Below are 26,442 nucleotides of genomic sequence, written 5' to 3'. Positions count from 1 at the left end.
TTTCAGTTGTAAGAGTATGTTGGTGAGGTGAGCTTTCTTTTTTTCTTTTTTCATTTATTTTTATTAGTTGGAGGCTAATAGCTTTCTTACTTGCTCAGTCATGTCCAACTCTTTGGGACCCTTCGGATTGTAGCCCACCAGGCTCCTCTGTCCATGGGACTTTCTAGGCAAGGATACTGGGGTGGGTTGCCATATCCTCCTCAGAGGGATCTTCCTGACCTGGAGCCTGAACCCGCATCTCCTGCGTTCCTGCATAGAAGGCTGGTTCTTTGCCCACTGAGCCTTCAGGAAGCCCAGGATGGGGTTAGAATTCAGTCTTCTAGAGTTTTCCTTTGTGGTTTTCATAATAAGGCATGGTAGAACTCCTTTGTGATTATTAAATATGTTGATTCAATAGATTGGTTCTATTCTGTAATACTTCTTTTGAATAATTTCATGACTAATGATTTGGAATAAAGTTACCTACTTGAAGATAAAGTATCCTTAGAAATTAATTTCAAAGGTAATGATCTGGGGATAGTTTCATGGTAGAGATATATAACTCTGACAATAGTTTTAATTTGTATGTTCTCTAACATTGTGTGTTAATTAAAAGATGAGGTAACATCTATAGACCTTGACTGAGTGACCCTCAAGAATTCGAACAAATAGTGTAATAAGTAAACCGTGACTTAAAGTCCTATTTTTTTGTTCACAGGTGGGTTTAGGCATCCTATCATGTTTGTTGGCCATTTAGAAGCAGTCTTATGTTAATTTTTTGTTGATATTTTATTCCATATTTCATACTTTTATGTTTATCTTTTCTTCATTAGATGATAACTCTCTATATCATCCAATATGTAAGTCTTTCTTCGAACATTTCATCTATTGCTGTTTTGGTATCATTTCCTAAATCCTTAAAAAACATGAAATTGTCAAATAAACCTATTTGAGATTTCAAGGATTGGTTAAGAATATTCTTTCAACCCTAGAATGAAGAAGTGTACCTCCTTTATGAAATGGATAGTAAATATAAAGTAAATCTTGCTTTACATTTTTATTAAACTTTTAATCAATTTTTTAATTTTAACAGATATTAGCTATATGTACAATAATTAGCTTCCAGATGGAAAGCTAATAGTGACACCTCATTTATTTAATGATGTATCCTTTCCCCACAAATGTCTCTAATTAATTGCCTCTCTATTAGTGTGCAAGATTTTGAGATTAATGATGATGTTTTAATAAGCCTTGATCATATTAATAATATCTGAAAGTATAAGAACCATACTGCTCATTTGTTGAATGAATGAACAAATTATCATGACATGTCAGGACGTCAGTCACAATAATTATATTGATAGGAAATGTTGTCCTGAACTCTGAAATAAAAGATGCAGAAAGACCTATGGAACAAAGGAACAATGTAACTGAGTTTGTCCTCTTGGGGCTCACTCAGAGCCCCCAGGGTCAGAAAATATTATTTGTCATTTTCTTGCTCATCTACATTGTGACCATGGTGGGCAATCTCCTCATTGTCCTGACTGTGGTGTCCAGCCCAACTCTTGACATCCCCATGTACTTCTTTCTTGGCAACTTATCATTTATGGATGCTGTTTATTCTACTACAGTCACCCCAAATATGATTATAGACTTATTCTGCGCGAAAAAAATCATTTCATTCCAAGCATGCATGATCCAACTTTTTACAGAGCACTTATTTGGTGGTGCTGAGATTTTACTCCTGGTGGTCATGGCCTATGACCGCTACGTGGCCATCTGCAAACCTTTGCATTATATGACATTAATGAACCAACGGGTATGTGTTCTGTTACTGCTGTTAGCCTGGACTGGTGGGTTTTTACATGCTATCGTTCATATTCTCTTTGTTTACAATCTTCCCTTCTGTGGTCCCAATGTCATTGACCACTTCGGATGTGACATGTACCCCTTGTTAAAACTGGCCTGCACTGACATCCGTATTATTGGCTTCACGGTGCTGGCCAATGACGGGGTCATCTGCGTGGTCCTCTTCACGCTCTTGCTCCTCTCCTACGGGGTCATCCTGCGCTCCCTGAAGGGTCTCAGTCAGGAGGGGAGGCGCAAAGCCTTGTCCACCTGTGGCTCCCACATCACTGTGGTGGTCCTCTTCTTCGTGCCCTGTATTTTTCTGTATGTGAGACCTCCTTCCACTTTACCCATTGATAAATACTTGGCAGTGTTTTACACCATCGTCACCCCTATGTTGAACCCTCTGATCTATACCCTGAGAAATGGAGAGATGCAAAATGCCATGAAAAAGCTCTGGAACAGAAGACGAAAATGAGGCTGTAGGGAAATATGTCACCTATTTTCAATGAAAAATTGCTCTTCTCAGGAAAACAACGTGTGATTTTTTAACTGTAGTATCTTCTCAGGCTAAATAACTTGGGTATGATGAAAAACATCTCTTATTGAATAATTTGAATGATCAAAATATACTTTAATATTTTCAAAATTTCCTAGTTCAAAATACATATTTGTTTGAAATGCATTTTTATGATTTCCATGATTTCTTGGGGGAAGTACATATAGTTTTGGGGTATAAAATGTCTCTTTGAGACTATAGATTTATGTTCTATATGATGAGTTAAGCTATATAGTTAACACTGTTAATTTATTAGATTAGGGGAAGATTTTACCATATTTCTCTCTAAAATAATGCAATATTTTTCAGAATTAATAGGGTTTATTACATTACAGATTTCAGAAAAAATAATTAAAAATATAAATTCCTCCACACATATACTTATTAATATTTGAAGTATAGATACAATTTTTCTATCTGCAAGATTACTTATACATCATTTTGTTTCTGTTGCTTAACATCTTAAGATTGAAGAAGAATGTTTCAAAGATTTAAATTTAATAACAAGGCCATGTTTATAAAAATAATCTAAAGGAATGAAATTTTATGTAGAATAAAACCGAATCTTAATTTTCCAACTGTTATAATTATGAGTGTTTTAAAATAAATGTGCTATTTTAATATTTTTTGCTTTTGCATTTCTATTACCATATTACTTTTGAAAAATTCCATTTCCTTCAAGTGATTTCATACACTTTAACCACTTTTTTGAAAATAACTTTTAAAAACATTTTATGAAAGTGAAAGTCATGTCTGACTCTTTGTGACCCCGTGGAATGTAGCCCACGGAATTCTCCAGGCCAGAATACTGGAGTGGGTAACTGTTCCCTTCTCCAGCAGATCTTCCCAATTCAGGAATCAAACCCAGATCTTTCCCGCATTGCAGACAGATTCTTTACCAGCTGAGCCACCAGGAAAGTCCAAAAACACTTTATATTTTAATCCATCTAGAATTTATTTTCATTTGTCATGGGCAAAGACTTAAGTCTAAAGAGGTATTTTACCTCTTAGAGGTATTTTACCTCTTTAGGTATTTTACCTAAAGAGGTAAAATAGTCTGTCAACATAATGATTCGTTTCACACAGCTTGAAAACTTTCTACTTAGTAGGTGATGTTTTGCACCATCTAAGATGTTCAGTTCTGGGGCACTTTCTCCTCTTCTCCATCTCCTCTCTCACATTTCCCTTATCCTCTGAACTTTAGGGTCATTTTGTAAAGTTTGAAAATTTCCATAAAAACATGTTTAGCATGTCATTGATAAATATAGTTAGGCTTTCCCTTCTCCAGGGGATCTTCCTGACCCTGGGATCGAACCCAGGTCTCCTGGATTGCAGGTGGATTCTTTACCAGCTGAGTCACAAGGGAAGCCCAAGAATACTGGAGTGGGAAGCCTAACCCTTCTCCAGGGGATCTTCCTGACCCAGAAATCGAACCGGGGTGGGATGTTTTGAGAGAACAGCATCGAAACATGTATATTATCAAGGGTGAAACAGATCACCAGCCCAGGTTGGATGCATGAGACAAGTGCTCAGGGCTGGTACACTGGGAAGACCCAGAGGGATGGGATGGGGAGGGAGGTGGGAGGGGGGATCGGGATGGGGAACACATGTAAATCCATGGCTGATTCATGTCAATGTATGACAAAACCCACTACAATATTGTAAAGTAATTAGCTTCCTATTAATAAAAATAAAAGGAAAAAAAATAATAAAAAAAATAAATGGGAAGGGAACTGAGTAGATATTTCTCCAATGAAAATATAAGAATGGCCACAGGAACATGAGAAGGTGCTTGACATCACTAATCATCAGAGAAATGCAACTCATAACACAAAAGGAGATCGCCTTTCATCTGTTAGGATGGCCATACGAGATCTATATGAGACAAAAAAGTTTGGTGAGGATGTAGAGAAAAATGGAACTATACTATTAATGGGAATATAATTTTTTCAGTCACTACAGTGAACATTAGGGAGGTTTTTCAGGCAATTAAAAACCAAACCATTGTATTGTGCAATCGTGCTTTTGAGTATATATTCAAGAATATTAAATCAGGAATCTGAAAGGTCATCTCTACTCCCATGTTCATTGCAGCATCATTCTCAAGAGCCAAGATCTGGATACAACTAAGTGAACAGTGAAAGATGAATGGATAAAAGAAATATGAGATATAAATATATAAATATATATATATTATATATAGACTTCCCTGGTGGAGATGGTAAAGTGTCTGCCTACAATGCGGGACACCCGAGTTCGATCTCTGAGTTGGGAAGCTTTTCCTGGAGAAGGGAATGGGAACTCACTCCAGTATTCTTGCCCCCCTCAAAAAAAAAAAAGAATGGATAAAAGAAATATGATATATATATACATGTGTATATATATATATATATATATGTATATATATAAAGGACTTTCATTTAGCAATATAAAAGAAGGGAATTCTGAAATTTGTGAAAACATAAAGGAACTTTAATGGCACTATGCCAAGTGAAATAAGCAGAAATAGAAAGACAAATACTCTATGATCTCACTTATACGTGAAACTAAAAACAACAACAACAACAACAACAAACTCAGATGCAGAGAGAAGAATGTTGATTTCCAAGGGCTGGAGGATGAGAGTTAAAAAATGTCATTCAGTTCAGTTCAGTTCGGTTCAGTCGATCAGTTGTGTCCGACTCTTTGCGAGCCCATGAACCACAGCACACCAGGCCTCCGTGTCCATCACCAACTCCCGGAGTTTACCCAAACTCATGTCCATCGAGTTGGTGATACCATCCAACCACCTCATCCTCTGTCCTCCCCTTCTCCTCCTGCCCCCAATCCCTCCCAGCATCAGGGTCTTTTCCAATGAGTCAGCTCTTCGGCTTCGCATCAGGCGGCCAAAGTATTGGAGTTTCAGCATCAGCATCAGTCCTTCCAATGAACACCCAGGACTGATCTCCTTCAGGATGGACTGGTTGGATCTCCTTGCAGTCCAAGGGACTCTCAAGAGTGTTCTCCAACACCACAGTTCAAAAGCATCAATTCTTCAGTGCTCAGCAAATATTGTCGTATTTGCATATTGTCATATTTGCATATTGTCATATTTGCTTCTACTTCAATTTGAAGAAACATTGAAAGATTTATGAAACCACAGCCCAGGACTTTTCAATTTCTGGTAAACAACTTAGATGCCCTTCTGGGATCAAAGGATTTCAGTTTGGGCTAACACCATGGGGTCACAAAGAGTCGGACACGATTTAGTGACTGAACAACAACAATACAACGTGAGCTCTGTCGTGAGTGCTTTAGTGTTTTGAGAACATGTTTCTCTATCTATTGAAATGCATGAAATTACCCATAAGATTATTCTGGCAGGTATTGGGTTTTGTAAAATCAGTCCCTGAAACTATCAAATGTCAAAACATACCTCAACTATTTTCTGATGAACTATGATATGATCTATACATAACATTTTTTGTTTTCATTCTAGTTTACCCTTCAAGTTTGAGAATCTGTGTTGCTATCTCTCCAGGGTTTTAAACCACTGTTTTTGGATTTGTATTCTGGAGACAAACTTTTCTGGTATAGCTCCAAAAACTATTCTTTTGAAAAATTATTTTCATGGGCAATCTTCACTCATTTAGACCTAATTCCACGTGACTCAGATGGTAAAGAATCTGCTTGCAGTGTGGGAGCCCTGAGTTTGATCCCTGGGTCAGGAAGATCCCCTGGAGAAGGGAATGATAACCCACTTGAGTATTTTTGCCTGGAGAATTCCATAAACAGAGCAGCCTGCGGACTACAGTTCATGGGGCTGTAAAGAATCAGACATGCCTGAGTGTCTAACACTTTCACTTTCCACTCTCTTTCCCTTTTATGCTTCTCTAGGGCTTTTGGAGCTGGGCTAAACAGACGTAGGGGTTCTAAGGCAATCTCTTTGCCCAGTATGTTAGCTATTTAAGTGGAAACTGGGTGACCCCTTAATGGACCATAGTGAGTAGATTTCAGTCTCTTATGAGGTTAAGAAGGATGACTTTTTCAGTACATGCTAATTCTCTAATCTCACGCTTTAATTTCAGAGCTGAAAGAAGAGTTCAAGATACTTTCATAATATTTCAGCAAAATCCATATTTATCATAGTTCTTTAAATAGGTTCGAAACCTCATTCAAACTGTTTTTGGCATCTGCCTTCACAAATATTATTGCAGAACCATAATAATAAAATATCTAGCCAAACTATTAATAGATTTAGTCACATGATTTCAGTTCTCATAATCACTTTTCCTTCATGATGCATGCTGCTCACAGTGATTATATTCTCCAGAACCCATCCACAGTTATGTCCAATTTATGTTTCTTTTTAAAGAAAGCATATTTGAATATTTTGAGTAAGTGTAGCTATATATATAGGAATATCAATACATTGAATTCAGTTGAATTGAATTCAATGTATTTACAAAATAATTTCAAACTTTGGTATTTATTTCTTTTCATAGATAATTGCAAACAGTCTTAAAGTTGGTGGTAGCATAAACATGTCATGCCTGTTTAGTTGCAAAACATAATTTAAAGACAAAAGTCCTGACCCAGGATTTAATGATGTGATTCTTCACCTTCCCTTGGTAAATGGTGTCCCTATTCACTTTTTCATGCTTCCTTGTTATAAACTGTGTATGTCATTGCTCATTTTTAATATTCCATAAAAATATTATAGGACTAAATTTAAATGTAAAATGCATTTTACCATTTTTTAATATAACTGAAGAATGGAATTACTGTCATCATAAACATGTTAATCTAATTACAGAATTGGCACAATAAATAAACATTTTGAGGAAGTACTATAAACTTTTTCTATTATGAAGTGCTAATATTACAAAGGGGTTCATAATTATCACTTAACATACATATGGAAACAATATTTATAAATTGTGATTAACATGACAGTAGATCAATTAAAAATAAAATATCAAAATAAAAATTAAAAATAAAACACACATATAAGTGTATAATTTATATGGTATCAAATATTCAGACTCCACATTTAAGCTCATTTATTATCAAATATCCAGTTTATGGCTTCCCAGGTGACCCCATAGTAAAGAATTTGCCTGACAGTGAAGGAGATGCAAGCGATACAGTTTTGGTCCCTGGCAGGCTATAGTCCATGGGGATCACAAAGACTCGGACACCACTGAACACACACACACACACACACAATCCAAGTTTATAAGTGGGCAACTTTTTCTCTTTTGAGATGATGTTTTGTTTTCATATTGACTTATGGATGAAGTTTAAAATTAGAGAGGAACACTGTAAAAGTTTCTCTCTGATGTTGTCACCTTATTTGAAATAATTGGTTTTTTGGCAAGACCTGTTAATGATAGGGAAATACCCATGAGTTCCAATTAGTCACAGTGAAGAAATTTCATAGATTTTGCCAACCAATAGGATATATGGTAGTGCTTTTAAGGCTTCTACAAAGTTACGATTTATAAATCAAGAGACACTTACTGCAGCTGACTTAGTTGACATTTTTATCTTATGGGTTTTACTTCTTTCCTGAGCAACTAAGAGCTGCCTGGGGCCTAGCCATGGAGGTATGTCAGACACTTTCATAGGTGAGATTACTTTTTTAGAAATCATATAATCATACATTCTCAGATTTAAATACGTATTACAAATCATACAATCAACCCTCATCCAAGCTTACCTTAGATTTAAATCCCTTCTTCAGCATACAAAATAACAAGGTAGACTCAGCTATAGTACTACCAATTTAGAACTAAGGATATTTTGGGGTCATTTATTTCTTATTGATATATACTTAAATGTGCTTGCCTGGTGCTCAGATGGTAAAGATTCTGCCTGCCAATGGAGGAGACATGAGTGCGATGCCTGAGTAGGGAACATCCCCTGCAGAAGGGAATGGCCACCCATTCCAGTATTTTTGCCTGGAGAATTCCATGGGCAGAAGAGCCTGGAAGGCTACAGTCCATGGGGTTGCAAAGAGTTGGACATGATGGAGTGACTAACATTTCTCCTTTCATATATTTAAATTAGTTGAATTAATAATATAATTAGCTGCAATTACACACGTTAGAATAAATTTGCAAGTTAAATATGCATCCAAAATTTCTCTCACTTAATATTACAACTTTAGAATTTTTATGACATTGCACAATTTTTAAAAGCATCACTCTTAAAAAGTATATATTATTCAAAAAGATGTACTATATGTTATTCAGAGAGATGTAGAATTAAAAGGAATTTTAATTATCTTATTCCCCAGTGTTGAACATTCCATGCTGTTTCTAAATTTTCCACAGTTCTTATTAATAGTATTGGACAAATTTGTACATAGTGATTTTTCTCTTTTAAAAATATTTTACATTAGGGTTTATTCCTAAAATAAGTATCGCAGAGCCAAAGAAAAAATGAAAAAAAAAAAAGTAATTTATATTTTTTCATAGTTGTTTCTAAAATACTTTCATAAACTATGTTTAATTCTTACTTTATTTACACTAGCCTCTTTTTCTGCTAAAGAAAGAGGAAATGCTGTGACAACGGTGCACTTTGTTTCCACATATGCATAAATGTTTCATCTTAGACAATTAAAAATACAGTTTTTTATTCATTTATCTTTGAAAAGATATGCTTTATGAAATGTATTTAATTGCATCTACTTCTCTTCTCCTTGGCAAATTTAAACCGCAAATTTCTTGTTGTGTTAGCCATGCACTATCTTGTAAGCAGGAATGATGGGTGCTGTTGGAAGACGGTAGAAGGCGTGAGAACGCATGTAGCAGAAACGGAAAGGACTGGGAAGGTCGCTCCTACTGTGGATGGGTGAGCCGCTGCTGTTTGGTAATGGAAGGTCAGGAACTAAGGGCATTTAAGAGCAGCACCATTTATGACTTTGTATGAATAAGCATACATTAATATACACAGTAAATGTCCAGTAAGTGTTTGTTGACTGAGTGAACTTGTAGGAATAAATAGCAAGTAATGGATTTTATATGTGTTTGTGGTAGTCGGTGCATATACACTTATATGTATGGTGCATTACCTGTCTCTCTAGCAAATTATTCCTGTTCTTCATATAAAATTTTTATTTACAGAACTTGAAAGTAAGTATTTCCTTTACTTGAAAGATCTTTGTGTGTTGAACACCTATATGAATTGAGTTTTTTTTTTTTTTAACTAAAACTACTGAAGTTGTGGGTTTCTCTGGTGGCTCAATTGGTAAAGAATCTGCTTGCAATGCAGGAGACCTGGGTTCAATCCCTGGTTTGGGAAGATCCCCTGGAGAAGGAGATGGCGACTCACTTTAGTATTCTTGCCTGTAGACTATCATGGACAGAGGAGCTTGAGGTCTGGCAGGTTACAGTCCATGGGGTTGCAAAGAGTCGGACACAACTAGCAACTAACACACACACACACACACACACACACTGAAGCAATGAATATGCAGAATATGTATATTAAGTTATATGTGGAGCAGAATTTTGAAAAATAAAATAATCAATTAGCATATACACAAATTATCTTTAAAGTAAAATGATCCATAACATGCACTTTTCTAGAGACATTTAAATATTTTCATGCTTATTCTGGAGAGTGTTCAGAAACTCTTTTTTTTATTAATTAGTTTATTTATTTGAGTTCAGGTTCGATGCATGATACAGGAACTCTTAAACTGGAGTGCAGCTTCCCTTCCAGTTTCTCCTACAGTAGAGAGATTATAGATCGACAGGGCTGGAGGACAAGGGCATTTGAACTTCTGTTGAGTTTATGCTTCGGTGAAGCAAGCATATCTTTACTTTTTAGGAGAATGACAATTTAATACCAAACAGTTACTCATCACCTGATCAGTTTCAGGCACTGCGGACATTATTCCATGCACTCTAGTGGGACAGCGAGGAAACAGCTGAGTAGTTTATGTGTTCTGATAGGTACCAGAGGGGATGTTTCACCAAGGACTTCTATCTGTTTCCCTAAACTCCCTGATTTCTTGATCATGTTGTTTCTTTCCAAAGTTAGGAGTCGAGATGTCAAACTGAAATTCCATCACGGAAAAGGGAATAGCTCTTGTGTGTGTACAGGAGTTCTTAGCCTGTAAAATGCATCTGAGAATTACGATTTGTAATCTCACGGACACAGTGAAGGGCCTGAAGAACTGAGATGATGCAGCAAAGTCCAATGGGGTCAGAACAAGAAGGAGAATTCAGACTTCAAGTAGACAGTCCAGAGTTTTTTCAGTAAATTACGCATCAAATTTGCCCTACAGATGGTTTACAGGTGACTGGTGCTAGGTATCTGAAGAGATGGAAAGCTTTATAGAGGAAATAAGGAAAAATTGAAACAGTACTGGGACAGTGTCAAGGGCAAACTCCACAGTTACAGTGATTGCACTATTTTATTGTAAAAGTCAGAACACAGTTCTCTGGTGATTAACGAGTATGATTCTTTGTTCCTTTGTAGGTAAGTCAGGCCCCAGGAAGCTGTTCCTTGCTGAATGGATGTCCTCAGGCCTCCCAACAATGTGACTGCATTTGTTCTCCTGGGACTCACACAGAATCCACACTTGCAGAAAATCCTCTTCATTGTCTTTCTGTTCATTTTTTTATTCACTGTTCTGTCCAATCTGCTCATTGTCATCACCGTCTCCCTCAGCCCCACACTTTCTGCTCCCATGTACTTCTTCCTCACTTACTTGGCTTTATTAGATGCCTCCTTCACCTCAGTCACCACGCCTAGATTGATCATTGACCTGCTGTTCCAAAGGAGAACCATCTCCTGGCGAGGATGCCTGACTCAGATCTTTTTGGAGCACTTCCTGGCAGCATCAGAGATCATCGTCCTCATGGCCATGGCCTATGACCGCTACGTGGCCATCTGCAAGCCTCTGCACTACACGACCATCATGCGACAGGGGCTCTGCCAGCTCCTGGTGGTGGTGGCCTGGATCGGGGGGATCCTGCATGCCACCGTGCAGATTCTTTTCACCATGGACTTGACCTTCTGTGGTCCCAACGTCATTGACCACTTCAGGTGTGATTTCTTCTCACTGTTGGAACTTGCCTGCAGCGACACCTACAGGCTGGGAATGGTGGTGGCAGCCAACAGTGGGGGCATGTGCTTACTGAGTTTTTCCATGCTGCTCATCTCCTACATAGCCATCCTGAGCTCCCTGAAATCCCATGGCTCTAAAGGACGGCGGAGAGCCCTCTCTACATGTGGCTCCCACTTTACAGTAGTGGTGCTCTTTTTTGTGCCTTGTGTGTTCACCTACATGCGTCCTGTGGCCACTTACCCTGTGGACAAGTGGGTGGCTATGTTCTTTGCAATCCTCACACCGTGTTAAACCCTATTATTTACACAGTGAGAAACACAGAGGTGAAAAATGCCATGAGGAGTCTGATGAAGAAGAGAGTAACTTAGGCTGTTCATGATACCAAGAAAGTGATGATTATATACATATATAGGGAGGATTATACATGCTGCAGATTGTGAAAGTAAATTAGCAAATTTTGCAGATTATTGACAAAAGTGGCCTAGAAAATAGGCATTTTGACAACTTTTTAAAATACTTTGCCAAGACTTGTATATTCATACTCAGTTTCAGAATAGCCAATGGGAAGAATATCAACAATAAGCCCCTAGTTTATTTATTGTAGAGTATATTCTTCAAGACTTGAGGAAGCATTTGAAACTAGAAGGGTAAGCATCTTTTATTAAATTTCAATAGAAAATCGTATGGGTAGATCCCAAAGCTCTAGATCTATACATCTGATACATATGTTTACATTAATTGAACCTTTTATTAATATTATCTGTCAAGCGTCTTTGTTTCAGCTGATTTGTCATGTACTAAGCTGGTGGTTCCATTATCATTAACCCCACTTTGTTGCTGATGTTTGGTTGTTAAATCATGTCCAGCTCTTTGCAACCCCATGGACTGCAGCCCACCAGGCTCTCTGTCCGTGGGATTTCCCAGGCAAGAATACTGGAGTGGGTAGCCATTCCCTTCTCCAAGGGATCTTCCCAACCCAGAGATTGAACCTGCGTCTCCTGCATTGACAAGCCAGTTCTTTGGCACTGAGCCACCTATTCCGCCCATTTTACAGAAGCAAATGGAAGCCGAGAGGTTTACTAATGTATTGTCTCACCTCACATGCCTTCCTCCATTAGTGTGTTAGGAACTGTTACACTGGAGTGTATCACCCTTTCAAAAGTTTCAGCTACGAGCTTCCAGTCCAGGGTCCTTAAACCCAGTCTTACTGCTTTCAAATGAGACAGGGCTGTCTGTGGTGTGTTTAGGTGTATCAGTTCAGTTCAGTTCAGTCGCTCAGTTGTGTCTGACTGTGTGACCCCATGGATTGCAGCACACCAGGTGTATAGATAGATTTATCTGCAGTCTTAATGATCCACTTTGTCCTTTAAGAAGATGGTGTCAAATACAAAAATAAACTCAAAGTGGATTAAAGATCTAAATGTAAGACCAGAAACTTTAAAACTCCTAGAGGAAAACAGGCAAAACACTCTCTGACATAAATCACAGCAGGATCCTCTATGATCCACCTCTCAGAGTAATGGAAATAAAAGCAAAAATAAACAAATGGGACCTCATGAAACTTAAAAGCTTTTGCACAACAAAGGAAACTATAAGCAAGGTGAAAAGCCTTCAAAATGGGAGAAAATAATAGCAAATGAAGCAACTGACAAAGAATTAATCTCAAAAATATATACAAGCAGCTCCTGCAGCTTAATTCCAGAAAAATAAACAACCCAATCAAAAAATGGGCCAAAGAACTAAGCAGACATTTCTCCAAAGAAGACATACAAATGGCTAACAAACACATGAAAAGATGCTCAACATCACTCATTATCAGAGAAATGCAAATCAAAACCACAATGAGGTACCATTTCATGCCAGTCAGAATGGCTGCTATCCGAAAGTCTATAAGCAATAAATGCTGGAGAGGGTGTGGAGAAAAGGGAACCCTCTTACACTGTTGGTGAGAATGCAGACTAGTACAGCCACTATGGAGAACAGTGTGGAGATTCCTTAAAAAACTGGAAATAGACCTGCCATATGACCCAGCAATCCTGCTGCTGGGCATACACACCGAGGAAACCAGAACTGAAAGAGACATGCGTATCGCAATGTTTATCGCAGCACTGTTTACAATAGCCAGGACATGGAAGCAACCTAGATGTCCATCATCAGATGAATGGATAAGAAAGCAGTGGTGCATACACACCATGGAATATTACTCGGCCATTATAAAGAATGCATTTGAATTAGTTCTAATGAGGTGGATGAAACTGGAGCCTATTATACAGAGTGAAGTTAGAAAGAAAAACACCAATACAGTATACTAACACGTATATATGGAATTTAGGAAGATGGTAATGATGACCCTATATGCGAGACAGTAAAACAGACACAGATGTATAGAACAGTCTTTTGGACCTTGTGGGAGAAGGCGAGGGTGGGAAGATTTGAGAAAATAGCATTGAAACATGTATATTATCATATGTGAAACAGATCACCAGTCCAGGCTTATGCATGAGACAGGGTGCTCAGAACTGGTGCACTGGGATGACCCAGAGGGATGGGATGGGGAGGAAGGTGGGAGGGGGTTCAGGATGGGGACACATGTGCACCCATGGCTGATTCATGTCAAGGTATGGCAAAAGCCACCACAATATTGTAAATTAATTAGCCTCCAATTCAAATAAATAAATTAATTTAAAAAATAATATAAAAAATGAAGATGGTGTCAAATATGTTGCAGACTTGTCTCACATGTAGCAGTGTATTTCAGCAGTAAAAGCTTATTCGTTTCATGAAAGTTCAAGTTATGCCACTTCACTATTACAAAAGACAAACATTACTATGGCAAAGTTTACTTGCAATGGAAAGGAATCTGAAAAAATGTATATATATATATATAACTGAATCACTTTGTTCAGCAATGGAATCTAACACAATGTTGCAATTAACTGTTCTTCTATTAGAAAATGGAAAAAATATTTTTAATAGTTCTCTAATATTAATATGATTTTTTTAAGTAAAATGAAAAATCCCCTTTGGATTAAAAAAAAATTTAGCAATAATAAGTACTAATGTAGGCCTTCATAAAAGCCATGTGGCTGAGGCGAACTTTCAGAGAGTGGGGATACCCACAGTGCTAATCTATGCCCGTGGTCACACCGTGAAGTTTGCCTTTGAGGTATTCTTCCCTTATTTGTTTAGTTTTTTGGATGGCGGGGCTTTCTTCTCTTCATCTCTCTGCTGAGCTCCATTTCCTAAGTTATTTGCAGGTTTTGGGGTGATCTTGTGTGAAGCAAACCATCTGATGATCTCTTTTCTGCAGCTATGTTCCCCTTCAGGGATGTCATGAAAAGAGGGACGTAATCGGATCAGGAAATAAAGTTCAGTTTCCGTATTTCACAGGAAGCGACACGTGGGTGAAAGAGATGTTTAGAAGAAAGTAGAGCGCCTCAGTCACTGAGGAAACTGATACTTGGTTTGGGCACGAGGTAGAACCTTGAAGAGCTAAATGGGTGCTGTTTCTGTTGGAATGCTTCCATTATTATACTGTAGTGTTAGCATTTATTATTGAAAAAAAGGGTTTCATAGTGTTAACACGTATTGCTGATAAAAAAAGGACCTTGGGAAAATTTGACTTCTTTAATTAATGGAAAAAGTAATGTTCAGTGAATGCAATGTGCCAGAGAGTTATGGGAGCTCCATATACACTGCTGAATGATACAAACAAAGGCTGTGTTTACGTGGAGGTAAAATTCCAGTGGGGGAATAGATGGATAATAAGCAAGTAAACAAATAAATGAAAAGTATAATTTTGTTAGTAATGGTGAAAATTTTAAAAAAGGCATTTTATAAGAGTGTGATACAGGAGAGAAGAATTAGATACATATTTGTGTAGTTGTGTAAATCCCACCTAGGATTTCACTTTGATAGAAATATAATCACACATGCTATTACCTTTTTAAAGTAGATTATTTAAAAACATGTGTTTGAAATGGGGATAATATCTTTTATCAATGAGAAAAAAGTAGTTTCTTAGGGGATGATCATTCTTTACTATATATATATATGTATATATATATAAAACGCATAGATGTACATAAAGCACATGAATAGATAGTATATTTATGGTATGATTATTTTAGAAGGGAAGGTTATTAAGGGAATATAATATCTACAAAAGCAAAAAAGCACCTTTTACAGGCAATAGTGGAAAAAAAAAGATTGAAGAATACTGCCTTAACTCATATCTAAAACAGTAGGTAAGACCATGGAGTAAATTTAGAATGATAGTAAAGTTCATCCAGAACAGAGCATGGCCCACCACCTGAAAGGATTGTATGCAGTAAAACTGAGAGACTCTTCATTCTCAGGGGACTTCCCAGAGTGTGCTCAACTGTATTAATAAGCAGGTTGTAATTGACAAACTACATTGTAAACTGATATTTTATCCATTTGGATTTAGGAGAAGAAAGAAGGCTATAATCCCTAATATTTCTAAATCAGAAACAAGAAATTTGAGAGTACTAATTGCTATGCAATGAGAAAGAATTTAGTCCTTGTTTTTCTGAATGAGGAACATTTTAGAATCCTTTATAATGGAAACCATTCTGTAGTTCGATGTGACACAGTTGTAATAATCATCTTGAAAGAGTTAGAGAGCCCCAGATTAGGTGATAGAAAACTTCACCCTTGAAAAATTGGAAAGGAGGATGGGGCTGCTGCTGGCTACCTGGTGGGTGGGTCCCAGGTCAGGTGTGGACTTAAGGTGTTCTGAGGTAGTGGGTCTAAGGGCAGATGGGTGGGGCTCTGTCTTTGCTCTGTTAGCCACTTGCCCTGGGGCTTCTCAATATTGGCGCCACCTGGCTGGTGAGTGATGTTTGCACCCACCACAGAATTGCTAGAGGGAGGGTTTCAATATGATGCTTGCCAGCATCATGTCACTATCACAGGATAGCTACCCCAAACGGTTGCGACCAGTGTCTATGTAACCAAAGTGAGGCTCAATTTTCTCTTTATTTCTTGGATGCTCTGTCCATTATGAGCAATTTGATCTGACTCAAGCTCTTTTCAGATTTCTATTTCATATTGTACTGGATGTGACTTTTAAGGCTGGAGTCACTATTTTCCAAAGCCCCCTGGCTCTCTGAAAAGGAATCCCCACTGGCTTACAAAGTCATATATTTTAGGGGAGATCACTTCCCAGTGTAGGAGTACTGGGCTAACTAGTACTATGTGGGGTTCAGAACAATCTCCTCTGTTGGGAAAATGTCTGCAACTGGATTATCACCCTAGGTTTATTGCCAACCTGAGGTAGGACACTGGACTCTACCCTGTATCACTCACTGCTCTCTGTCCTGTCATGGTTCCTACTCTATGTATTTTATTTTATTTTTTATTTTTTTACTCTATGTATTTTAATAACAGAGGATCTGCTAGTCAGGTTATTCCCATCAGCAGTGGCTCCTAGATAGTCATAATTTTGGTCTTTCCTTAAGAGGGCATGATTTCAGGATCTTTCTACTCTGCCAATCATGACTGCTTCACTATGTATGTATGTCTGTATGCCAGGGATAGCCTTAACTTTATTGTATGTTTTAAAAATAAGAAGTATGATTGTTTTTTCTACTTGGAATCACTTGAGATTTTATATGAATTTTAGGATGGCTTTTTCTATTTCTGTAAAATTTTTTTTGAGGTTTTCGTAGAAATAACATTGAATTTGTAGATCACTTTAGGTCATCTTGGTATCTTAATTTTTGTTGTTGTTCAGTTGTTAAGTCTTATCTGATTCTGCAAACCCATGAACTGAAGCATACCAGGCTCTTCTGTCAATTACTGTCTCCCGGAGTTCGTTCAAACTTATGTCCACTGAGTCAGTGATGTTACCTAACCATCTCATCCTCAATCATCCCCTGCTCCTCCTGTCCTGTCTTTCCTGGCATCAGGGTCTTTTCTGATGATTTGGCTCTTCGCATCAGTTGGCCAAAGTATTGGAGGTTCAGCTTCAGCATCAGTCCTTCCAATGAATATTCAGGATTGATTCCCTTTAGGATTGACTGGTTTAATTTCCTTGCAGTCCAAGGGACTCTCAAGAGTCATCTGTAATACCACAGTTCAAAAGCATCAGTTCTTTGGTGCACAGCCTTCTTTATGGTCCATCTTTCACAACTGTACATGACTACTGGAAAAAACACAGCTTTGACCATATAGACCTTTGTTGGCAAAGTGATGTCTCAATTTTTTAATACACTGTCTAGGTTTGTCATAGCTTTTCTTCCAAGAAGCAAGTATCTTTTAATTTTATCTTAGTAATGTTAAAAATTCTAGCTCATGAATGTATTTCCATTTATATGTGTCTTCTCTAGTATCTTTTGGCAAGATTTTGGAGTTTTCCTTGCTTAAGTGCTCTGCCTCCTTGCTTAAATTTATCCAAATATTTTATTCTTATTAATGCTGTTGTCAGTGGAATTGGTTTCTTAATTTCTTCTTTGTGTTGTTCATTGATAGTGTGGAAATTCTACATCCCCTCATAATAATAATAATTTTAAATAACTAAACAAATCAGGTATTGAAGGAAATTACATCAACACAATTAAGGCCATAAATAATACAACTACAGTTCACATCATACTCAACATTGGAAGATTGAAAGCTTTTCCATAAAGGTCAGAAACAAGACAAGAATGTACTTTCTGATCACTCTTTTATAGCATAGCATTACAATAATAATTTCTGCCAAATATTTAGTGTTTTCTACATATAGACAAGCTCATCTCTGAAATTGATTTTTACTTAATTTTCCTTAAGAAACAGTGCTTCTGATGGTAGCCACATCCACTTCTTTGGATCTTACCTTAAACACACCTTTCAGGAAAGGTCATCTCTGATTATATTATTGATAGTAGAATTTTCCCTCTAATATCTGGTACAGTCCTCTATTTGTGGTCTTGAAACACTGAAGACTACACCTGCTTTACTACTTATTGTCTCATTCCTTGTTGTGAAATCTATTATAAGAATATAACATCCATACAAGAAGAAACTTTTATACACTTTCCATTTTATTATTTGCTGTGTCCTCAGCCATAGCATAGTTTGTGTAGTCAAATAGATAGTCTAAGTACAATTTAATGATTGGATAAACATTTGTTATATCTGAGTTGATTATGCATTTCATATATTGACCAAACATCAAGGAAGAATAGATTAAGTACTAAAATATTAATAAAAAGAAAAACTTCCTATGGCAAGTAGAAAAATACATGATAAATTGCTTTGCTGAAGCAAATCAACTGGGCTGATATTTTGTTCTTAACTGGCAGTAGTCTGAAAATAATTATAAACCATTTTGTTTTACTATCACTGTCACATCTTTCTGACCCTAAAAGGTGATGTGGTTTACTAGTGGTTTTTTACATACTTTAAAAATTTGCTGGAAAATTCCAGTGAATTGAATTGAGTCAAGAATCAGTCTTGGACACAGTCCAGTTCTAAGATTTAATGATCTGTGTAGTTCAGTTCAGTTGAGTCACTCAGTCATGTCTGATTCCTTGAGACCCCATGGACTGCAGCTTGCCAGGCCTCCCTGTCCATCACCAACCCCCGGAGTTTACTCAAACTCATGTCCATTGAGTCAGTGATGCCATCCAACCATCTCATCCCCTGTAGTCCCCTTCTCCTCCTGCCTTCAGTCTTTCCCAGCATCAGGGTCTTTTAAAATGAGTCAGTTCTTTGCATCAGGTGGCCATAGTATTGGAGTTTTGGTGTGGATAGGATAGATAAAATGCAAAGTAATCTTCAGTTCTATTTGGGAAAAAAGGCATATTCTTTTAAGAAATGATATACATTTTTGAGAAGTCCCTCATTAGGCTTAAAGAAATGTGCAAAAGAAAGGAAAAAACAGAAAAAAAAAGAGCGAGAATGTCTCCCAAAATCTCAAGTCATCTAGTCTGGCCACACCAACATGACAAGATGAGAATTAAGTTGTTGAGTGGCGTTTTCTACTTTGAGTTACTTGGAAAAGTAATTGCTTAACATATGTTTCCCTGGGAAATGGCTATTTGCTATCTTCCTAGGGAAACATAGGATTCAAAGGGATTTTTTTTTCGTAAATTATCCTAACATGATAAACATTTGTTTCTTTGTGGGCACTTTGAATTTTGTTAAAATAATTGACAGTGTAAAAAGAACAGCTGTCTGAAGAATCAGAAGACTCCTGGGAGAAAAGAGAGAGACCCCTAAATGAAATAAAATATTTCTTCAAGTAATAATGAAGTCTGTCACATTTTCTTGTCATCCTAGATTAAAGATGAATTCCTCCGCCAAATTACATCACAGCAAGCCTCCTAAAGTTGACAAAATCAACTGATATTGGGAATCAGATTTCAAAATTGTGTAACTTTATTATGTAAGAAATTAAATTATCTTGAAATAAATTAAACTTTGATTCCAGTTCTTATTTTATCACTTAAAATATTTAATCTTTTGAAAATTAATAGGGTGCTTTAAGCCTCAGATTATTCAAATAAAAAATAGAGATTCCCATTTTGGTTACAGTAAATAGAAAAAGTGATACATTAAATTGGGTACATGATTGCAATTCACTGTGGGAGATTTGAGCAGTGAAGGGATACAATCAGGACAAGACTGAGAAAGAATAACTTGAGTTGCTTCAGGATAACAAGCTGATAAAGCCAGATTAGAAGAGGACATACTTGACTGGAGGCTTTTGCAGTGGCCAAAAAAGAAACGGGGTTGATATGTGGTAGAAAATGATCGAATTTGTGATGGATTTTCAAACTAAGGACAACAGGATTCACTAAAGCTATGAATAAGAGAGAGGAGGTCAGTAAGGCAGTGAAGAACACAGAGATTTATCATCTGAGCAATGACGTTGAGTGGATACCATTTAACAAGACTGGGTGCACCTTTTATAATGTGGGAGATGTTAAATTTTGTAGTATATGTACTAAATTGATATCTAACTGCAGGTATCCAAAACTGGATACACTGAATAGAAAAATTTGAAAATAAGGGTAGATGTCGGGGCTGGGGACATAACATTGGTACTTATAGGTCAGGAAATGAGGATCATCAAACTAAAGACCCTCAAAGAGGCTTCTCAGTGAGTTCTGAGACAATCCAAGGCAGTGACCTTCTATTCATATTTCGATCTACTCACACCTAACATGTAAATTCATTTAAGTGTGTTTCAATAACTATGCCTTCATGACTTTATAATGGGGCATATTTCCACGGAATTCCCTTGTCATCCATGTTTGTTCAACCTCATTTCCTTTAATTGGCAACGAAAACACTGCTTTTTCAGGGATGATGTCTCCTGTTCCAGTTTGGTAGATACATTCCTACTCTGTAATCCTTAGCATTTTGTCCATATTTTTATCACAGCATTTCTTCCATTGGTCTGGAATTGTCTGATGCATCTTTGTGTATCATATCACTGAGGGCAGGGAACTAGGCCTTTTAAAACTTGGTCATCACGATGTCTGTGCCCCTTTGGACACAGATTGGAAATCCATACACAATGTTTTAATTGAATGTAAAAATAAAAAGATTAACTTATAATCCATTTAAAGCTTTTCTCCCTTGTTTTGTAACTTAACTGATTCTAATATGTGAACTCAGCTCCTATGCAGACTAGAGGAACAGTGTAACTGATTTCATCTTCTGGGCCTCACATAGAACTCAAAAGGGCAAAAAATCCTTGTAGTTTTGCCTGGCTCTTCTATATTTTGACAGTGGTGGGCACCCTGCACATTGCCATGACCATAACTGTCAGTAAGACCCTGAATTTGCTGAAATATTCTGTTTTGTTTTACTAGCTTATCATTTTTTAGACATCTTTTGTTTCAATCAGATTTAATTCAGACTTGGCCTTGGGGAATATATCAGATCCTTTGATATTTGCATGACATAGTATTTTACTTTTTTTTTGGTGAACCAGAGATCTCCCTTCTATTGCTTATGGCCTATAACCATAATATGGCCATCTGTAAGCCCCTGCTTCATTTGGTTATCAAGAGCCAGTGGGTTTAAATGGATTATTTATTTACATCAATTACTCTTTTAATGATGTTTGTTTTCTCAATGCTGTTTCTATACTACAATGTTCTCTGGGTTTATATTAAATTTTCTTTTTTAGCATCTTGAGACAGAAGCTTATTTTACCCCTTATTTATTGTTTTCTAATATCCACATTTAAAGCTACAAAATTCTCTCTATAAGCACTCTTTGAGCTGCATCTGATTAATTTTTTTTTATTTTAAAATAGGCCCTTATATTTTATTTTTTTCCATTTATTTTTCTTAGTTGGAGGCTAATCACTTTACAGGATTTTAGTGGTTTTTGCCATACATTGACATGAATCAGTCATGGATTTACATGTTCCTTCCCTGTTAAAGGCCATGCATTTTTAACCTGATCTATCCTATATCCTAAGTTTTCTTTCTCCTCTTCCTGCCCAATTCTGGTATCTATTTTCCAATATCTCATTAGAAGAATTCACAGATACCCCTTCCAATGATCATCATTATATAAAAATCTCCAAACCAAACAAAAAGTAAATTTTAGAGATAAATGTCATATACTTTAGAGGATTTTCTGTGTGTGTGTGTCTGTGTGTATACACACACACCCAATTAAATATCACAGAACTGTGAAAGTCCTATTGAGTAATTTTGTTAATTAATTTGCAGCAAGAACCTGAAGTGAAAAAAGAATGAAATGAATGAGGAGATATTGTCTCCGAGTCACACCTAAAATATTCACCAATATTTGAGAGTAAATATTCTCTTAGGGCTTCCTGGGAGCACAGTGATAAAGAATCTGCCTGCTTATGAAGGAGACCAGAGACACGGTTCTGATCCCTGGGTCAGGAGAACCCCTGAGGCAGGACATGGCAGCGCACTCTAGTATTTTTGCCCGAAGAATTCCATGGACAGAGGAGTCTGGTGGACTGGAGTCCATGGGGGCAGAGGCAGACATGCCTGAGAGACTGAGCACACACACGTGTGTATTAACAGAAATCTGAATCCGGTGACGGGGTTGTGGACGCATCATTGTGGAGACTGTACGTGGCAGTAAATTATGCTGTCATGTCCCAGAGGGGCAGAGAGGTCACAAATGACACTAATGTAGGCATTTAGCTCTTCTGCCTTTCAAATGCTGAATTCTAAGGTGATAAATAATTTTGGCTGAAGACCAAGCATGAAACTGAAGTCCATAAAGTACCTATTTAACAGTCTTTTGAAAGACACTCAAATATGAGAAATACTTGGCTACACATTGAAAGGCACCCTGAGGCGCCTGTATGTACGAAGAACACTTCACAAAGGGACGCCAGGTCTTGAATGTGAAGGTGGCCCTGGGCCCACGCCCTGAGTGACAGGAAGTGGGAGGAGAGTGGTCTTAGGAAGATGCGCTGCGTGAGAGCAGAGAGTGGGCATGAACTTACAGATGGGAGAAAGGAAAGGGGGCTTGGGCTCCATCCCTGACTGCGCAGGGCACTAGAGACAGAGGCACCATTCAAGGTGGCTGATGTCATGTCTTCAGAGAACCTTTTATTATGTTGGGGGCATTGCAGCCTGCCAGCAGGAGCCATTTTCAGTAGCTTGATAGTAAGATTCAGCTCTAAGGCTTTTTTCCAAGAAACCACTGTTGCTAAAAGAAGTTGTCATTGCAAAGTTGATAAACCAAAGTGTCTATTAGTGTGGACAAAGTTTTGGCACCAAGTGTTCTGAATAATTAAAGCATTGCATCATCCATGGACACCGAGAGACTGCACTGGAAGGGGGCAGTGACCACGGTTTGCCGTATACCTCAGAGAATGCACTTTTTCCTGACCTGCTTCATGAGCCAGAGGCAGGAACTGGAGACCCAAGGCATCTCTAAGTAAGGCAGATTTAAAGAATATGTCATAGTCCTTGCCTCAATATAGCTCATGACTACAAGGAATTACACTCTAGAGAAACACCTGGTATTTTCATGTAGAAGTCTCTACATCAGGGAGTAAATACATTGGATTAAATTTTAATAATGGCTTTTTTTTTAAGAGCAGTTTTAGGTTCACAGTTTAGTTGAAAGGATTGTACAGGTTTCTCATATACCCCTACCCCTACACATATGTAGTATCTCCCATTATCAACTTCTCCTAGAGTTGATTTGTTCCAAATTTATTACAAATGATGAACTTACATTGACACATAATAACCCAAAGTCCATAGTTTACCTTAGGGTCTCTCCTGTGCTTGTATATTTCATGAATTTGGAGAAAAGTATAATGATATACTTTTGATATACATCCATCATTATATCAATAGTGTCATAAAGAGTGTTTTCACTGCCCTAAAGAGCCTCTACCCTTCACCTATTCACCTCCCTCCCACCGATTCGTGTTGAATTTCTGATTTATGTGATAGAATAAAGGTAATCTATCTCTCTGAGTCCTTCACTCAGTGTAAGGAATCTCTCATAGGTTAAAGTCCTTGCAGACCGTGCTCGCCATTATACGGTACCAGGTACTGGGTTTACTTAGGACTCAAGGTCCTGGAAGTTAATCTATTTATAGAGCTCTTTAACAAATCAATGGGAAAGTAAATATGATACATCTCATCATTTAAACAACAGAATATATTATTCTACTTGGTTAGGGTTTTGAATCCAGGCCATATTCAGTTGAACAAAGAACTATGATATCTTGCAATACTCTAATAAAGATCCTTCATTATAATGCCTCTTCTCCTGAACTCTAAAAGTGGTCTTTAACCGAGGTATGCATGCAGGAGTATGGAAATACTTTTATAAATATTTTCCATATTGATAGAAACATCATAAACTTCTAATCTAATTGTATAGATCACATAGTTTAATAATATTTAATAAATAAGAATAAGTTTTTCTGCCTCAAAGAAATTTTCTTTCCTTCACAGGACTCTGGTCCACATTAGTGTTGAAAAAATTGTCTTACAAATGACAAGGAAAAAGAGGTTAAGAATTGATATTTTTAAACTGACATTGAAAGCCATGAACTCAGGTTGTTTTGAGGATTATAATTTCATCCATGTTCTTAATTGAAGCAACAACAATAAAAGAGAACATAGTTTTATTTAATTCTTTGCTAATCTTGTGAAAGTTTTCAGTTCTGTTCACAAATACTCTATTTGTCTTCTTTTTTGGCACATAACTAGATTGCATCCCCTTACTCCTTATTGAAATTTATGATATTATTTTGTAAATCTGAATACTGGCACATCCTGAAACCTATCAGTTACACTCTTAGGAAACATATTTTTATGTTCATAATTGCTATTCATAGTAGTCAAATATCTGTTGACTGGATATTGAATAAACACATTTTGAAATAATCCCATAATGGAGTGTGATATAGCCATGGAAATGAATTTACAACTAAATTCAACAACCAAAATGAAATATAGTAGGGTTGGATGAAAAAAATAAAAGCAATTCCAAGAAGTCTGCATATAGGATGTTAAGTTCTGTAAAATTCAAAGCCAGGGAAAATATATATAGATAAAAATGTTTTATTTTTAGGACAAAATTAAAATATTTGTTACTTTTAAGAAGAGGTAGACAGCAGATAGGAAAGTGTTTAAAATGTTTAATTATGGGTAATATTTTAGTTCTTGAGATGGTAGTAAGTTTACTAGAATTCATTTCATTATTTACATAAATGCCAAAAAGCAGTATGGAGTAGGAAATGGCAACCCACTCCAGTATTCTTGCTTGGAAAATTCTGTGGACAGAAGAGTCTGGCAGGCTACAGTCCACGGAGGTTGCAAAGAATCAGACATGTCTGAGTAGACACACCTGAGCAAGTGTGCATGCACAAAAAAGCAATAATATAAAATGAATAAATGAAAGATGGTAAAATTTTTTGGAAATGGGTGAATTCTACAGTTGAAAATTTATTATAAGAATGGGTTTCTTCTATTGGTTGGATCTGCTTCCTTTTTGTTAACTTCATTTTTAATCAGGCTGTCTCCATTATGGTAAAATTAGGCAGGAGTTCCCAGTCTACATTTTTGGCAATTCTATTAGGAAAAAAAAAGATAGTGACTTTTCTCAATAGTGAAGAAAAATTATTTTAATAAGATGTTTTCCTTAATAAGTCTCTTTATTAGTTATCAAAACAAATGGAAATGAATTAGAAAAAGATGAGACTTCTACTCAGTGTTCATATACATTTTAATCCTCAGACTACTTGTTGCAAATCTGTGGTTTCTTGGTGAAGGAAAGCTCTAGCACACAAAATAAAATCTTGTTTCAAGCACCATGGTGCCTTCCCTAGATTGTAATTACAGATAGTTTACAAGACATAGAGAATAAGAAGAAAGGGACACCCTAGAGCTCTGGGTGGAGCAGAGTAGCTCCTTTGTGATTCACTTTTTTTTTTAAACTAAAGTCAATGTTGTTTTCTTCCTCTCCTCCTTCACTGTCCCTGCCATCCATTTGAATTTTCCTCTTTTTCTCTGGTAACTTTGGTCAGCCCAAGGCACCTAATGCCTCAAACCCTTTTCCATACTTGGTTCCTGAGTATAAGGAAGGGTAATTTAGTCTTCTGTTGGCTAAGTGGACAAACCAAAAGTTAAACTTATTACAACACTGGGGATGTTTGCCATGAACAAAGGAAGGGAAACTTTAGGGAATACTACTCTCTGTGATGCTAATACCTAACATCACTATGTCTTAAAATATTCCCCTTAGAATGCAGAAAGGTTTATTTTTTCTCAGCATTTCAAGAGAAGGCTGTTTTGAAAAAAGGATGGAAAGACTTGACACTAATTTAGAGGGTTCTAACAGGTAAGTGAGAGATTACTTACATGATTGTACTGAGAAAGGCATCATGCAGAATAATTTAACAAATTTAAAAAATATATTTCCATATGACTTTTTCCCCTAAAGAAGGAAATAGAAACTAATACAGGTAATGACTGTGACATAAGCTTCTTGGAGAATGCCAGCCTCT

The 26,442-nt window shown here is 36.9% G+C and overlaps 1 protein-coding gene and 1 pseudogene across 1 annotated transcript; both read left to right on the top strand.

Annotated features, from left to right (window-relative positions):
- The window catches only part of LOC110150355 (olfactory receptor 4C3D-like), a 28,827-nt pseudogene extending 16,799 nt beyond the window's left edge, over nt 1-12,028 (top strand).
- Nucleotides 1,388-2,305, top strand: LOC110150356 (olfactory receptor 4A47-like). Its single transcript, XM_020913277.2, has one exon. The coding sequence runs from the start codon at nt 1,388-1,390 to the stop codon at nt 2,303-2,305; it is 918 nt and encodes a 305-aa protein (XP_020768936.2).
- Nucleotides 12,029-26,442: the final 14,414 nt, after the last annotated feature.

This window comes from Odocoileus virginianus, chromosome 10, assembly GCF_023699985.2.
Source record: "Odocoileus virginianus isolate 20LAN1187 ecotype Illinois chromosome 10, Ovbor_1.2, whole genome shotgun sequence".
NCBI classification, from domain to species: Eukaryota; Metazoa; Chordata; class Mammalia; order Artiodactyla; family Cervidae; genus Odocoileus; species Odocoileus virginianus.
Note: the sequence above shows the minus strand (reverse complement) of the source record. Positions and strands in the feature narration are given on the sequence as shown.

Coding starts and splice junctions, on each gene's coding strand:
- LOC110150356 (XM_020913277.2), top strand. CDS start 1,388: ATGGAACAAAGGAACAATGTAACTGAGTTTGTCCTCTTGGGGCTCACT.